Source organism: Taudactylus pleione, unplaced genomic scaffold (genome assembly GCF_031769625.1).
Source record: "Taudactylus pleione unplaced genomic scaffold, aTauple2 ptg000073l, whole genome shotgun sequence".
Lineage (NCBI taxonomy): Eukaryota > Metazoa > Chordata > Amphibia > Anura > Myobatrachidae > Taudactylus > Taudactylus pleione.
In genome coordinates this window covers 6,097,974-6,112,575 of record NW_028284475.1, presented here as the reverse complement: position 1 = coordinate 6,112,575, position 14,602 = coordinate 6,097,974, and the positions used below count along the sequence as shown (strand labels likewise).

At 49.0% G+C, this 14,602-nt stretch overlaps 1 protein-coding gene across 2 annotated transcripts in view; it reads right to left on the bottom strand.

The window, feature by feature from the left end:
- LOC148532584 (NACHT, LRR and PYD domains-containing protein 12-like) overlaps positions 1–14,602 on the bottom strand; it is a 29,668-nt gene that overhangs the window by 14,046 nt on the left and 1,020 nt on the right. For both annotated transcript variants that reach the window (XM_088467639.1, XM_088467641.1), the window contains exons 2-4: positions 12,543–12,606; positions 10,207–10,364; positions 4,958–5,135 (exon numbers count right to left, since the gene is read on the bottom strand). In XM_088467639.1, the coding sequence (XP_088323765.1) occupies positions 4,958–5,135; positions 10,207–10,364; positions 12,543–12,576 (370 nt within the window). In that variant the 5' untranslated portion in view covers positions 12,577–12,606. The remainder of the gene's footprint in view (positions 1–4,957; positions 5,136–10,206; positions 10,365–12,542; positions 12,607–14,602) is intronic.

Here is a 14,602-nt window from a genome sequence, read left to right as displayed (position 1 = left end):
TGTATGGGGATAGCGGGCCATTCTGGGAGAGGAAGGTAAGCAGGAGATATATCTGTGATACTAGTGTATGGGGACAGCGGGCTATTCCGGGAGAGAAAGGTAAGCAGGAGATATCTGTGATTCTAGTGTATGGGGACAGCGGGCCATTCCGGGAGAAGAAGGTAAGCAGGAGATATCTGTGATACTAGTGTATGGGGACAGCGGGCCATTCCGGGAGAGAAAGGTAAGCAGGAGATATATCGGTGATACTAGTGTATGGGGACAGCGGGCCATTCCGGGAGAGAAAGGTAAGTAGGAGATATCTGTGATACTAATGTATGGGGATAGCGGGCCATTCTGGGAGAGGAAGGTAAGCAGGAGATATATCTGTGATACTAGTGTATGGGGACAGCAGGCTATTCCTGGAGAGAAAGGTAAGCAGGAGATATCTGTGATACTAGTGTATGGGGACAGCAGGCCATTCCGGGAGAGAAAGGTAAGCAGGAGATATCTGTGATACTAGTGTATGGGGACAGCGGGCCATTACGGGAGAGAAAGGTAAGCAGGAGATATCTGTGATACTAGTGTATGGGGACAGCGGGACAGATCGGGAGAGAAAGGTAAGCAGGAGATATCTGTGATACTAGTGTATGGGGAAAGTAGTGAATCTTTTCACTGCTCTGAAAAGGTGCAGTGACAGGACTGTGCATGCGCAACCTACAGGCCACGCATGCGCACAAGAGCCTCGATGTCTGGCGGAATGATCCGGATAGGGGCAGAGGGATCCGAAACTCTTCGCAATTCGGACTCCTTCCCTTAGGGAAGGAGCGAATTGCGATCCAGGTGCGGATTGGGATATTATATTTTCAGAGGTTGATGAATTTGGTCCCCATACTAGTGTATGGGGACAGCGGGCCATTCCGGGAGAGAAAGGTAAGCAGGAGATATCTGTGATACTAGTGTATGGGGACAGCGGGCCATTCCGGGAGAGAAAGGTAAGCAGGAGATATCTGTGATACTAGTGTATGGGGACAGCGGGCCATTACGGGAGAGAAAGGTAAGCAGGAGATATCTGTGATACTAGTGTATGGGGACAGCGGGACAGATCGGGAGAGAAAGGTAAGCAGGAGATATCTGTGATACTAGTGTATGGGGAAAGTAGTGAATCTTTTCACTGCTCTGAAAAGGTGCAGTGACAGGACTGCGCATGCGCAACCTACAGGCCACGCATGCGCACAAGAGCCTCGATGTCTGGCGGAATGATCCGGATAGGGGCAGAGGGATCCGAAACTCTTCGCAATTCGGACTCCTTCCCTTAGGGAAGGAGCGAATTGCGATCCAGGTGCGGATTGGGATATTATATTTTCAGAGGTTGATGAATTTGGTCCCCATACTAGTGTATGGGGACAGCAGGCCATTCCGGGAGAGAAAGGTAAGTAGGAGATATCTGTGATACTAGTGTATGGGGATAGCGGGCCATTCTGGGAGAGGAAGGTAAGCAGGAGATATATCTGTGATACTAGTGTATGGGGACAGCGGGCTATTCCGGGAGAGAAAGGTAAGCAGGAGATATCTGTGATACTAGTGTATGGGGACAGCGGGCCATTCCGGGAGAGAAAGATAAGCAGGAGATATCTGTGATACTAGTGTATGGGGACAGCGGGCCATTCCGGGAGAGAAAAGTAAGCAGGAGATATCTGTGATACTAATGTATGGGGACAGCGGGCCAATCCGGGAGAGAAAGGTAAGCAGGAGATATCTGTGATATTAGTGTATGGGGACAGCGGGCCATTACGGGAGAGAAAGGTAAGCAGGAAATATCTGTGATACTAGTGTATGGGGACAGATCGGGAGAGAAAGGTAAGCAGGAGATATCTGTGATACTAGTGTATGGGGACAGTGGGCCATTCCGGGAGAGAAAAGTAAGCAGGAGATATCTGTGATACTAGTGTATGGGGACCGCGGGCCATTCCGGGAGAGAAAGGTAAGCAGGAGATATCTGTGATACTAGTGTATGGGGACAGCGGGCCATTCTGGGAGAGGAAGGTAAGCAGGAGATATCTGTGATACTTGTGTATGGGGACAGCAGGCCATTCCGGGAGAGAAAGGTAAGCAGGAGATATCTGTGACAGCAACTCCAGGACAGCGCACTTTGGGGTTAGAGAAGATAGTTGTGCCGTTAATAGATAATTGTGGGAAGTGAGGTTATGCAGGAGGTTGGGAAGATGATCAGCTCAGTCTTAGACATGTTAAGTTTACGAAAGCGCTGGGACATCCAGGGAGAGATAGCAGAGAGACAGTTGGAGGTACGGGTGAAGAGAGAGAAGGAGAGGTCAGGGGAGGAAAGGTAGATCTGAGTATCATCAGCATAGAGATGGTATTGGAGGCCAGAGGAGCTCACCGAAGAGGATGTGGGGGGGAAAGAGGAGTAATGAGAGGAGACACAGAAGGAATGCTCAGAGAGGTTGGAGGACAGCCAGGAGAGGGCAGTATCACATAGACCAAGGGAGTGAAGGATTTGCAGGAGGAGGGAGTGGTCCACAGTGTCAAAAGCAGCAGAGAGGTCAAGGAGAATGAGCATAGAGTAGTGGCCCTTAAATTTGGCAGGAAAGAGGTCATTGCTGACTTTCGTGAAGGCAGTTTCAGTGGAGTGGAGTGGACAGAAGTGAGACCGAAATGGGTCAAGCAGAGAGAAAGAAAGACGGTAAGATGGTTGTACACAATCCACTCAAGGTGTTTGGGGGTAAAAGGGAGGAGAAAGATGGAGCGGTATTTGGAGAGACTGTTAGGCTCAAGGGTAGTTTTTTTTTTTACGAATTGGGGAGACAAGGCCATGCTTGAATGCAGAAGGGGAGACAGTGCCCGAAAAGGGGGAGAGATTGATGAGGTGGGCAAGATGGGAACAGGCAGAAGGAGAGAGGTTGCAGAGACGGTGGGAGCGGATAGGGTCAAGGGGGAGGTGGGAGGACCGGATGAGGGTCATGACTTTCTCATATAATACAGGGGAAAAAAGAAGTCAGAGATGGTAAGATGGATAGAGAGAGGTGGTCAGGGAAAGAAGGGGGTGGAGTGCTGAGGATCTGGTGGGATGTGATGTCTTGACATATGGAGTCAATTTTAGAAGTAAAGTAAGTGGCAAAGTCAAGGGCGCAGAGTGAAGAGGGGGTGGGCAGAGAAGGGAGTTGAAAGTGGTGAAGACATGCCGGGGGATTGAGGACTAGGAGGAAATTAGGCTTTTTAAATACAACTGTTTAGAGAGGGAGAGAGCAGCACCGTAGGATGAGAGCATTATTTTGAAATAGAGGAAGTCTGCATAGGCGAGCGATTTCCTCCACTGTCGCTATGTGGTACGTGAACACTTTTGCAGGTATCTGGTGCATTTGGAATTCCAGGGTCAAGGTGTGGATCTGTGAGGGTGAGAAGTGATCACCGAAGCAACAGAGTCAAGAGCAGAAGTAATGGAGGAATTGTATACAGAAGTGGCTTGTTCAGGGCAGGAGAGATAGAGAGAATAAGGGACAGAAGAGAGTCGAGCAGGAAGGATAAGGAAATGGTGATTAGGAAATAGTGATATTAGCCGTAGGAGGCAGAGGTGGAGAAGGAGAGAGGAATAAGTTGAAAGAGAGAAGGTGCTGGTTAGAGAGGGGGAATGATAAATTGGTGTAATCGGAGATATCACAACTGTGAGTGAAGACCAGATCACTCACATGGGAGGGTGAGGAGGTCCATTGGGAGAGACCAAATGATGATGTGAGGGTGAGGAGTTTAGAGGCAGAGGATTCTGTGGGGTCACTGATCGGGATATTGAAGTCGCCTAAAATAATGGAGGGAAGAAAGAGGAAGTGAGGAATCCAGGGAGCAAAGTTGTTAAGGAGATTGGAAGGAGGGCCAGGGGGAGAGTAAATAACAGCTACTCAGAGGTGAACAGGTTGGAAGAGGCGTATAGCATGGTCCTCAAATGTACAGAATAAGAGGGATGGTTCAGAGGGTATGAGCTGGTAGGAGTAATCGGAGGATAGAAGTACCCCAACACCACCACCATGGTGGTGGATGTGTGAGAGAAGGTGAGGCCCCCAGAGGAGAGCTGCCAGAGAAGTGGTGTCAGAGAGATATCCAGGTCTTGTGATGGCTAGGAGATCTAGGGAGAGATCCGGCATTCCAGAGGACACAGGAGAGAGGGACAGAATTTGTGGGAGATATGTGGATGAAATTATCAGGGTTGCTGTAGCGATGTGGAGGTGAGAATCATTTGGAGGAGAATGTAGTGATGGGGCGGCTTCCTGAGTGAAGAAGGGAAACTGCAGGTGTTGGGCATGGAGGGGGTTTAGTGTGGTGTGGATGGAGGTGAGGTGACAGGGAGATGAAGGTGGGTGCAGGGCTTAGTGGTGGAGTAGTAGGACCATGGTGCGGAATAAGTGAATGAAAGTGGAGTAACAGGAGAGGTGGGTGAGGGAAGCAGAAGGGAGGAATGCAGACAGAGGAGGGGAGAGAGGAGGGAGGTGAAGAAGATTAGGGGGGGGAAGGATAGAGATGGAACAGGGGGCAGAATAAATGATTATGTAGGCACAGTGATGGGGGGTATTGCAGAAAACACTATCATGGTATAGATGAAGTAAATAGGGGGAGGAGAACGGAATGTAGGTATGGAGGCTGTATGAGAGAGCTGTAGATTTGCAGAAATTAAGGTGAATGGTACAGTGTTGGTAAATGTATCACAATGACAAAGGTTTATTATTGTGCAGAATAAACGTGGAGATTTTATGGGTACAGAAATGTAATACTAAAGTAGACTGTGTTAGAAGTGAGAGTATGCGAGGCTAGGCAAAAAGCAATGGTCATTCAGACAGGACTTTTCAGGGTAAAGAGACATTGGTACAGACATGCAATCAGATGCTTGTGAGAGGCAGCAAGTGAGGTTTCTTCCAGTGACCAAACGGGAAGCTCAGTGCTGAGGGACAGGACAGAGACCCGGTGTTACCTGTGTGACTGATTTCATCCAGTACTGCCAGTACATTAGGATGTGGGTGATCACCCTGTAGAGCATAGAGACTTTCCCAGAGACCAATCACAGCTTCTCTTCCCATTTCCAATATGTCTTGTATTAACAGATGAGCAAATACTGAGGCACCGAGCGTTTTCAGCAATTCTGTATAATACTAGAAGATATACAACAATTCCAAATGTAACAAACATTGTTCCATCATAAACATAATAAATGATAATTATACGCTACAGATGAAGCAGACTGTACTGTAACATTTGTCTCTCTCGGTACATGAAATAGGGAGTAGCTATAAAATAATGTAACTGTTTTGGCATTGTGAAGTACAGTATGCCCCATCTACAGTAAGTTGTACATTTAGCACAATAAAAGCTTCTAATGCGTACAGCACATGGGAGAGCACCGTCTGTGTCTACTGGACTTCAAGGGTGAAACACAGGGGTCAGGTGCCTCTTGAAGATACTTCAATGGGCCCCCTCAACCATTATTAGCAGCTGCGGAGCAGAAGAGGAGAGGGTGGGGGCAGGATACTGACGGTATCTTTAAGAGGCACCAACCAACCACTGGCTGATATGTTATGCACGGCCATGGCGCTCCTAGCCTATAGGCAAAGAATCAAATATACAAGTTATTTGCAATTGGCTCTACAGTATTATTGCACATTTTGTATATAGTACAATGCATACTTACCTACTCTCCTGGAAGTGTTGGGAGGCTCCCGAATTAGGCAGGATGGGGAGATAAATGGCGGGAATCACGGCATAATTGCAGTGACTCGCGGCTCCATATGGTGGGGGCAGAGCTAAATGACACGAAACCACTAATAACGTAGTAAGCTGGCCCCCCTAAGCGGTCATTAGTGTCTGCTCTTGCTGTGAGTGTGACTCTGCATGTGTGATATCTTGCTGTGAGTGTGGCTCTGCATGTGTGATATCACATAACGTAACTAATAACGTACATATCACATAACTAATAACGTAGTAAGCTGGCCCCCTAAGCGGTCATTAGTGTCTGCTCTTGCTGTGAGTGTGGCTCTGCATGTGTGATATCTTGCTGTGAGTGTGGCTCTGCATGTGCGATATCTTGCTGTGAGTGTGGCTCTGCATGTGTGATATCTTGCTGTGAGTGTGGCTCTGCATGCGCGATATCTTGCTGTGAGTGTGGCTCAGCATGTGCGATATCTTGCTGTGAGTGTGGCTCTGCATGTGCGATATCTTGCTGTGAGTGTGGCTCTGTATGTGCGATATCTTGCTGTGAGTGTGGCTCTGCATGTGTGATATCTTGCTGTGAGTGTGGCTCTGCATGTGTGATATCTTGCTGTGAGTGTGGCTCTGCATGTGCGATATCTTGCTGTGAGTGTGGCTCTGCATGTGCAATGTCTTGCTGTGAGTGTGACTCTGCATGTGCGATATCTTGCTGTGAGTGTGGCTCTGCATGTGCGATATCTTGCTGTGAGTGTGGCTCTGCATGTGCGATATCTTGCTCTGAGTGTGACTCTGCATGTGCGATATCTTGCTGTGAGTGTGGCTCTGCATGTGCGATATCTTGCTGTGAGTGTGGCTCTGCATGTGTGATATCTTGCTGTGAGTGTGGCTCTGCATGTGTGATATCTTGCTGTGAGTGTGGCTCTGCATGTGTGATATCTTGCTGTGAGTGTGGCTCTGCATGTGCGATATCTTGCTGTGAGTGGCCCCCTGTCTTAAGAACCACAAAAAGGCTTAATCCAGCTGTGAGAACAGCTCTTGTAATCCATGGGTCAGTTATCCATTCTTCTCCAACATCAATACATTAGGAAGCCAGGTATTGTGGTTGGAAATGAGAGCTTGCTTGTGACTGGTTTAGGGACTTCATTGATGGAGGGGAGGTGGAGGTAATAGGTGAGCAGTGTATGCTCTATCCTAGATAAACAGGTAGTTCTGTAGTATGAATGGCAGCTCTGCTATAGACCCACCTCACTGGCTATATGAGGAAATCCCTACACCAGGGATGGGGAACCTCAGGCCCGGGGATCGTATAAGGGCCCCGGGATCATTTGGTCTGGCCCTTTGAGCTTTTTTCTGCTAGCCTCATCTGGCTAGCAGGGTGCCTATAATAGCACCATGCAACCAGAATCTATACAGCAGTGCTGCCTGGAGCGTCCTTAGGGCGCTATAGACGGTCACACCGCTGCCCTTACAGCTCCCTGGAGCATCCTCAGGATGCTCCGCACATTGCTGTAATCACTGGCGATTGTGGCCCGCCTCCCGTGTAACGTCACAATGAGGGGGCATGGCCTACACCAGGCCCGCGAATAATGTTATATATATCAAATTGGCCCTCAGCAGAAAAAAGGTTCTCCACCCCTGTCCTACACCAATCACCATCACGCTTCTATCCTTCCTAAACCTTCTACAAATGAGCATTATCCTTAATACAGATAGAGCTTGACTGTGATTGGTGGATGGATTCACTTTGGTGTAAAGCACATATCCACTACACAATATAAATGGACGACTGAACGATAATGACATAGTCATAGACATCATTCATTAATCGTGCAGTGAATAGGCTGGCAACGAGCAGCGATGCGCGCTCCCGCTGGCAGGGGTGTATCTAGGGATCAAAGCGCCCCTGGCAATGTAATGGACTGGTGCCCCCCCTCCCCCCCCTATGCAGTGCCCCCAGTAGTTATCCCCCCTATGCTGCACTGCTCCCAGTAGTAGTCCCCCCTATACAGTGTCCCCAGTAGTAGCCCCCCTATGCTGCCTTGTCCCCAGTAGTAGCCCCCCTATGCTGCACTGCCCCCAGTAGTAGTCCCCCCTATACAGTGCCCCAGTAGTAATCCCCCTATGCTGCCTTGTCCCCAGTAGTAGCCCCCCTATGCTGCAGTGCCCCCAGTAGTTATCCCCCCTATGCTGCATTGTCCCCAGTAGTTATCCCCCCTATGCTGCACTGCCCCCAGTAGTAGCCCCCCTATGCAGTGCCCCCAGTAGTTATCCCCCCTATGCTGCACTGCCCCCAGTAGTAGTCCCCCCTATACAGTGCCCCCAGTAGTAATCCCCCCTATGCTGCATTGTCCCCAGTAGTAGTCCCCCCTATACAGTGCCCCCAGTAGTAATCCCCTCTATGCTGCATTGCCCCCAGTAGTAGTCCCCCCTATGCAGCATTGCCCCCAGTAGTAGCCCCCCTATACAATGCCCCCCGTAGTTGTCCCCCCTATGCAGCATTGCCCCCAGTAGTAGTCCTCCCTATACAGTGTCCCCAGTAGTAGTCCCCCTATACAGTGTCCCCAGTAGTAGTCCCCCTATACAGTGTCCCCAGTAGTAGTCCCCCTATACAGTGCCCCCAGTAGTAGTCCCCCTATACAGTGCCCCCAGTAGTAGTCCCCCCTATGCAGCATTGCCCCCAGTAGTAGCCCCCCTATACAATGCCCCCCGTAGTTGTCCGCCCTATGCAGCATTGCCCCCAGTAGTAGCCCCCCTATACAATGCCCCCCGTAGTTGTCCGCCCTATGCAGCATTGCCCCCAGTAGTAGTCCTCCCTATACAGTGCCCCCAGTAGTCCCCCTATACAGTGTCCCCAGTAGTAGTCCCCTATACAATGCCCCCCGCAGTTGTCCCCCCTATGCAGCATTGCCCCCAGTAGTAGTCCTCCCTATACAGTGTCCCCAGTAGTAGTCCCCCTATACAGTGTCCCCAGTAGTAGTCCTCCCTATACAGTGTCCCCAGTAGTAGTCCCCCTATACAGTGTCCCCAGTAGTAGTCCCCCTATACAGTGTCCCCAGTAGTAGTCCTCCCTATACAGTGTCCCCAGTAGTAGTCCCCTTATACAGTGTCCCCAGTAGTAGTCCTCCCTATACAGTGTCCCCAGTAGTAGTCCTCCCTATACAGTGTCCCCAGTAGTAGTCCCCCCTATACAGTGCCCCCAGTAGTAATCCCCACTATGCTGCACTGCCCCCAGTAGTAGCCCCCCTATACAATGCCCCCGTAGTTGTCCCCCCTATGCAGCATTGCCCCCAGTAGTAGTCCTCCCTATACAGTGTCCCCAGTAGTAGTCCCCCTATACAGTGCCCCCAGTAGTAGTCCCCCCTATACAGTGCCCCCAGTAGTGGCCACCCCCCCTAAATTGCACCCAGTAGTGGCCACCCCTGTACAGTGCCCCCAGTAGTGGCCACCCCCCTAAATTGCCCCCAGTAGTGGCCACCCCTATAAAGTGACCCCAGTAGAAGGCACTCCCCCATAAAGTGCCCCCCCAGTAGCGGCCACCCCCTATTTCAGTGCCCCCCCTGCTGTGCCAGGCTTACACAAAGAAAAAAAGTAAAACTTACCTGATCACCGCTCCTGATGCGACTGCCGCTATCTGATCTGAGTCCCGGACCGCTCTTCTCCTGCATGGGAGAGACGTCATGACGTCTCTCCCATCACATGCTGCGGGGGGAGCCGGAAGACGTGAGCTCCCATTAGTGAACTCCAGCCGGCTCCCTCCGCGGACGACGCAGCAGCAAATGAGAGTCTGTCTGACTCTCATTGGCTGGCTGCTATTACAAACACACAGACGCCGCTGGTGGCTGCGTGTTTGTAAACTGTGTAGGGCAGACCGCTCTCACTGTGGTCTGCCCTACACTTGTGGGGCCGGGGTACTAGTCCACCCATTGACTACTGGTGGCACTGCCCCTGGCGAGTGCCATCCTGCCCAATGGGTAGATACGCCCCTGCCCGCTGGTCATTGTCGGCATCCATCATCGCCTGAACATACTGCCCAACCTGCTGATATCGTCAGGTTGGGCATGGAATCAAATATACAAGTTATTTGCAATTGGCTCTACAGTATTATAGCACATTTTGTATATAGTACAATGCATACTTACCTACTCTACTAGAAGTGTTGGGAGGCTCCCGAATTGGGCAGGATGGGGAGATAAATGGCGGGAATCACAGCGTAATTGCAGTGATTCGCGGCTCCATATGGCGGGGGTGGAGCTAAATGACACGAAAACACTAATAACGTAGTAAGCTGGCCCCCCTAAGTGGTCATTAGTGTCTGCTCTTGCTGTGAGTGTGACTCTGCATGTGTGATATCTTGCTGTGAGTGTGACTCTGCATGTGTGATATCACATAACGTAACTAATAACGTAGATATCACATAACTAATAACGTAGTAAGCTGGCCCCCTAAGCGGTCATTAGTGTCTGCTCTTGCTGTGAGTGTGGCTCTGCATGTGGTCATTAGGGTGATAGCAGCCCCTACCTCAGCATTCAAGATGTTCCGCGAGCTTAGCTCCCTTATAATGTCTTCGTCCATAGTCTCCACAATGTAGGTCAGATCATCTTCCAAATACTCGTATATCAGCCTCAGCTTTGAATCTTCATATATAGAAAGCTGCTGGCGGAATTTCTGCATGTCCTCTGCGTATCGGAGAAAGAAAGAGCAACACAATAATTAATTAATGAACTAGGAGAGTTTAAACTTCGGGAATCCAGGGAGCCAGGAGCCAATCCAGTGCTGATACTATGAAGTGGGGGCCTGATTCAGACCCGGACGCTATTTGCGGACGCTCGTTCTTAAAAAGGGGCCGGATATTTAAATTGAGCGCTCGCTCTTTGCGGTGTGTTGACGCCTCTATGTCTGAGCGAGTGTCCGAAAAATGCGCTCGCTATTTTGTAAAGACGCCCCTTTGCCGTCATCTCCGTTATTTATTAGATTAATCGGGAACATCGAAAGGCATCTGAACTGCTCGCAGTGCTTGTGGTAGGATTTACATCCCGCAATCACTGCGAGCAGTTCAGGCTAAAAGACAACCAAGTGACGTGGTCGATGACGCTGCTTTGTTAATTATGCACACCCATAAAACGCCGTTTTGACCGTTAGGCACGCCTGCGTTCGGATCTCCACTCCCCGTTTTCAAGCACCTTCCCCTGTTACCACCCACAAACGCCTCATTCTGTCACTCAAATTAGCAGGCCCTCGCTGTTTTACGAGTGCACGATTTCCGACCGCAATGACTGGTTGGCGCACGCGCATTACGATCCATACGCATGCGCAGTTGTGCGAACATCGCTCAGAGCGAACGAGTGGCCGCTTACGAGCGGCTCTGAATCAGGCCCTAGGTTCGGGTGGGGGAGAGTATTGTATTTAAATGTTATGCTTTATTTTTGTAGTAGCATTCCGTGGCCTTTAATTATACTGCACAAAGGGGTCTATTCACGAAGCGGCTACTGAAAAATATCACATCACATCAATGCGACCTATAGTGATATTTAAAAGCCATTCATGAAGACTTACCTGTCCGGCGTCTTCCTGTGCTATTCTGGCCCTACGCGATCCTGGACGCAGTGAGAATACAGAAATATCCGATATGTCTGTTTCTCACTGCGCATGCGGCAGAGTTTGATAGTAGCAGGTCAGATCTGCTGCAAAGGATGCTGTGCAAAAGGGGGTGGAGCCAGCGCCGGGCAGACAGCAGGGTTGTATGCAGCTTCCCTGTTCTGTTCGGCTTGCGGTACAGATTACGCTATCCTCAGATGGCGAATCTGTGCGCAGCAGAGGAACAAAAAGCGGAGCTTTCAGTTCCTTTATGAATTGCGCTCACCATACTAAATAATGGTGATGCGATTCATACACATAGCGGGGGTGCCGCAGGAGAAGGAATAACCTTTTCTACCGTAACTCACTCTACGAATTGCCGAAGGCAGTGAAAAGCCCGGTTTTCAGCTAAACAGAACTTTTCACTGCTCTATGAATAGACCCCATAGTGACACCTACACCAAGGAACTCAGGGCCTGATTCAGAGCCGCTCGTAAGCGGCCACTCGTTCGCTCCGAGCGATGTTCGCACATCTGCGCATGCGTATGGGTTGTAATACGCATGCGCCAACAAGTCAGTGCGGTCGGAAATCGTGTGCTCGCAAAATAGCGAGGGGCTGCTAATGTGATTGACAGGATGAGGCGTTTGTGGGTGGTAACAGGGGAAGGTGCTTGAAAACGGGGAGTGGAGATCCGAACGCAGGCGTGCCAAACGGTCAAAACGGGCGTTTTAAGGGTGTGCATAATTAACAAAGCAGCGTCATCGGCCACGTCACTTGGTTGTCTTTTAGCCTGAACTGCTCGCAGTGATTGCGGTAGGAAAATGCTACCACAAGAATAGCGAGCAGTTCATACGCTGTTCGATGTACTCGATTAATCAAATAAATAGCGGAGATGACGTATGATGCGAGTGGCCAGGGGGCGTCCTTACAAAATAGCGAGCGCATGTTTCGGATGCTCGTTCAGACATAGAGGCGGCAACAGACCGCAAAGAGCGAGCGCTTAATTTAAATATCCGGCCCCTTTTTCTGAACGAGCATCCGCAATTAGTGTCCGGCTCTGAATCAGGCCCTCAGCGCTACAGGTAAACTAGTGGAGTACTCATGCGGTAGAGCGAGCTATGTACTGTAACTATGCAAATGGTTCATTTATTTACAAATGTTTTAAGTTCATTATTTTGTCATTAGAAAAGCTACTATAGTTTTGATTGCATTTACTTTTCTTTTTAATCATTATTTTCATCCGCTTTTAGCGGTTGCTAAACTACTAAGCAATACCGACCGTCTGTAACCAGTTTCCCACGAAATGTTTCCATTGTCTTAGGTCCCAGGGGTGTAACAAACACCTTCAAAAGAAAAAATATAATTAATATATTTGAAAAGCATGCATTAAAATTTAGAACCAAATTAGGTACTGTATATATCACCGTAACTTGTTTATTTAAGTAACTAGTAATCATTACATATGTTCTTAAAATAACACATAATAACCAATACCAGTACTTTCCACACCAGTGATATTTAAAGCCATATAGGGCCTCATTCAGAGGTGGACGCTAACTGCGCACTTTGTGAATGTATGCGTAGTTGAGTCGTTGCTGCTGCGCAAGCGCTAAATATTCTGAAAACCCCCTACGGCGCAAACGTATGTATGTATGTACGCACAAATGCGCATGCTACGTACGGGAATGCAGGGATCAAAAATGGAGAGGCTAAACCATGGGCGTTCCTAAGTAGTGACTGGGAAGTGGCTTAAAGTGTTCGCAAAACAAATCTGTTGTCTGGTCATATTATGGACGTGTCACAGGTGTGACACTGAAAACGGCTGCGTTCTCAGATGCAGAGGTGCAGCCACAGAGCATACTGACCAACATTCAGCTCCCTCCTTCCACGTGGCGGGAGAGTGTTGCGGCAGGAGAGGGCGTGGCGCAGTGATGATGCAGTATTGTGGGCGGAGCAGGGGCGTGACTGTGCGATGAAGTCATTGTGGCCCTGCCCCCTCTACACAATGCCGAGATTAACGATATTGTGAAGCAACTGCAGTAATGTATCTTAATGCATGTGACGTGCCACTTAGACGCATGCGCAGTTTACCGATAATTGCTCAACTCCGCAAATCGGCAAAGCGTACATCTCTGAATCAGCTCAAATCTGCATAGAAAAAAAAACACGTATGATTTATGGTCCTCTCATCCCCAATTTATACCCTCGGTTTTCTACTTGTAATCATCATCACTGTGGAGTTACAGCTACCCTATACCAATTGCAATCAATGTATCTCCAAACAGGTGGCTTATCGCTTACATCTGCATAGCCAAAGTTGCATGGAGACGTCCTGACTGAGCTTACATGAGGACGCCCCATTACAGATCGGCCTCCTCAGTCATATATATGTACATGCGAAGGTGTATAGCTCTGCATCGCCTGTCACTCTGCGTGCTCTGGGCCTCATACCCCAGATCTATATTAATGCAATCGCAGCTGCGATGTCTTACAAACCGCTATAACTAAAATATGCTAATGTGTCCCAAAGCTTACCCATAATAAGGTAAGATTACTCAAACTCTGATCTTTTAAAAAGATCGATTTTTACGACCAGTGGATCACAATTTTTGGGTTGATTCCGGAGACAAAGGGTCACGCCATGCCTATATCAGACATAACTGAGCGGCTATGCCTGCACTGGCAACCACCATACATCGCCAGTTGCCGCTAAGTTGTTCCTGACCTTCTCATCAGCGAGGCCAATACCCCACAGCACAGTGACGGTCAGAGCACCCTGCCTGTATCATCTGCAAGTGAACTAAAAAGATCTGATTATACTAAGCACCGATAAGACTTTATTGCTCTCCCAACTGAGACTACGGGCCATATTCATTTTGGAGCGAAAAGTCCACTGTCGGACTTTTCGCCGTCATCGCTGGTTTCGGGGGCGAAAAAGTATCGCGCCCACGTATCCCCGTATTCAATTTGAAATCGGCGAAAACGGGACCCGGCGAATTTGAAATCAGCGAAAAGTCCTGTCATTTTTGGGGAAATCAGCCTGACACCCCCCAAAAGATGCTCTGATATGGGGGTTTACTTTGGGTACCCCCGAATAGCCCTGCTAAAGGTATGTGGGGTCTTTAAACGGTCTCAATAGGTACTGTTTTGAGTTTTTTAGAAGGTGGTGAAGAATAGCATTTAGGAAGGTTTTTTTGGAAAAATAAGTAGTTCCATCAAATTTGGGGTACATGAAAATGGGTGCTAGCATATTTTAAAGTCACTAATATGAAGTTTTAAAAACTGTGAAAAATCCACCTGCCGCAACCACCTGCAATCAAAAAAACACCTGGGACATAC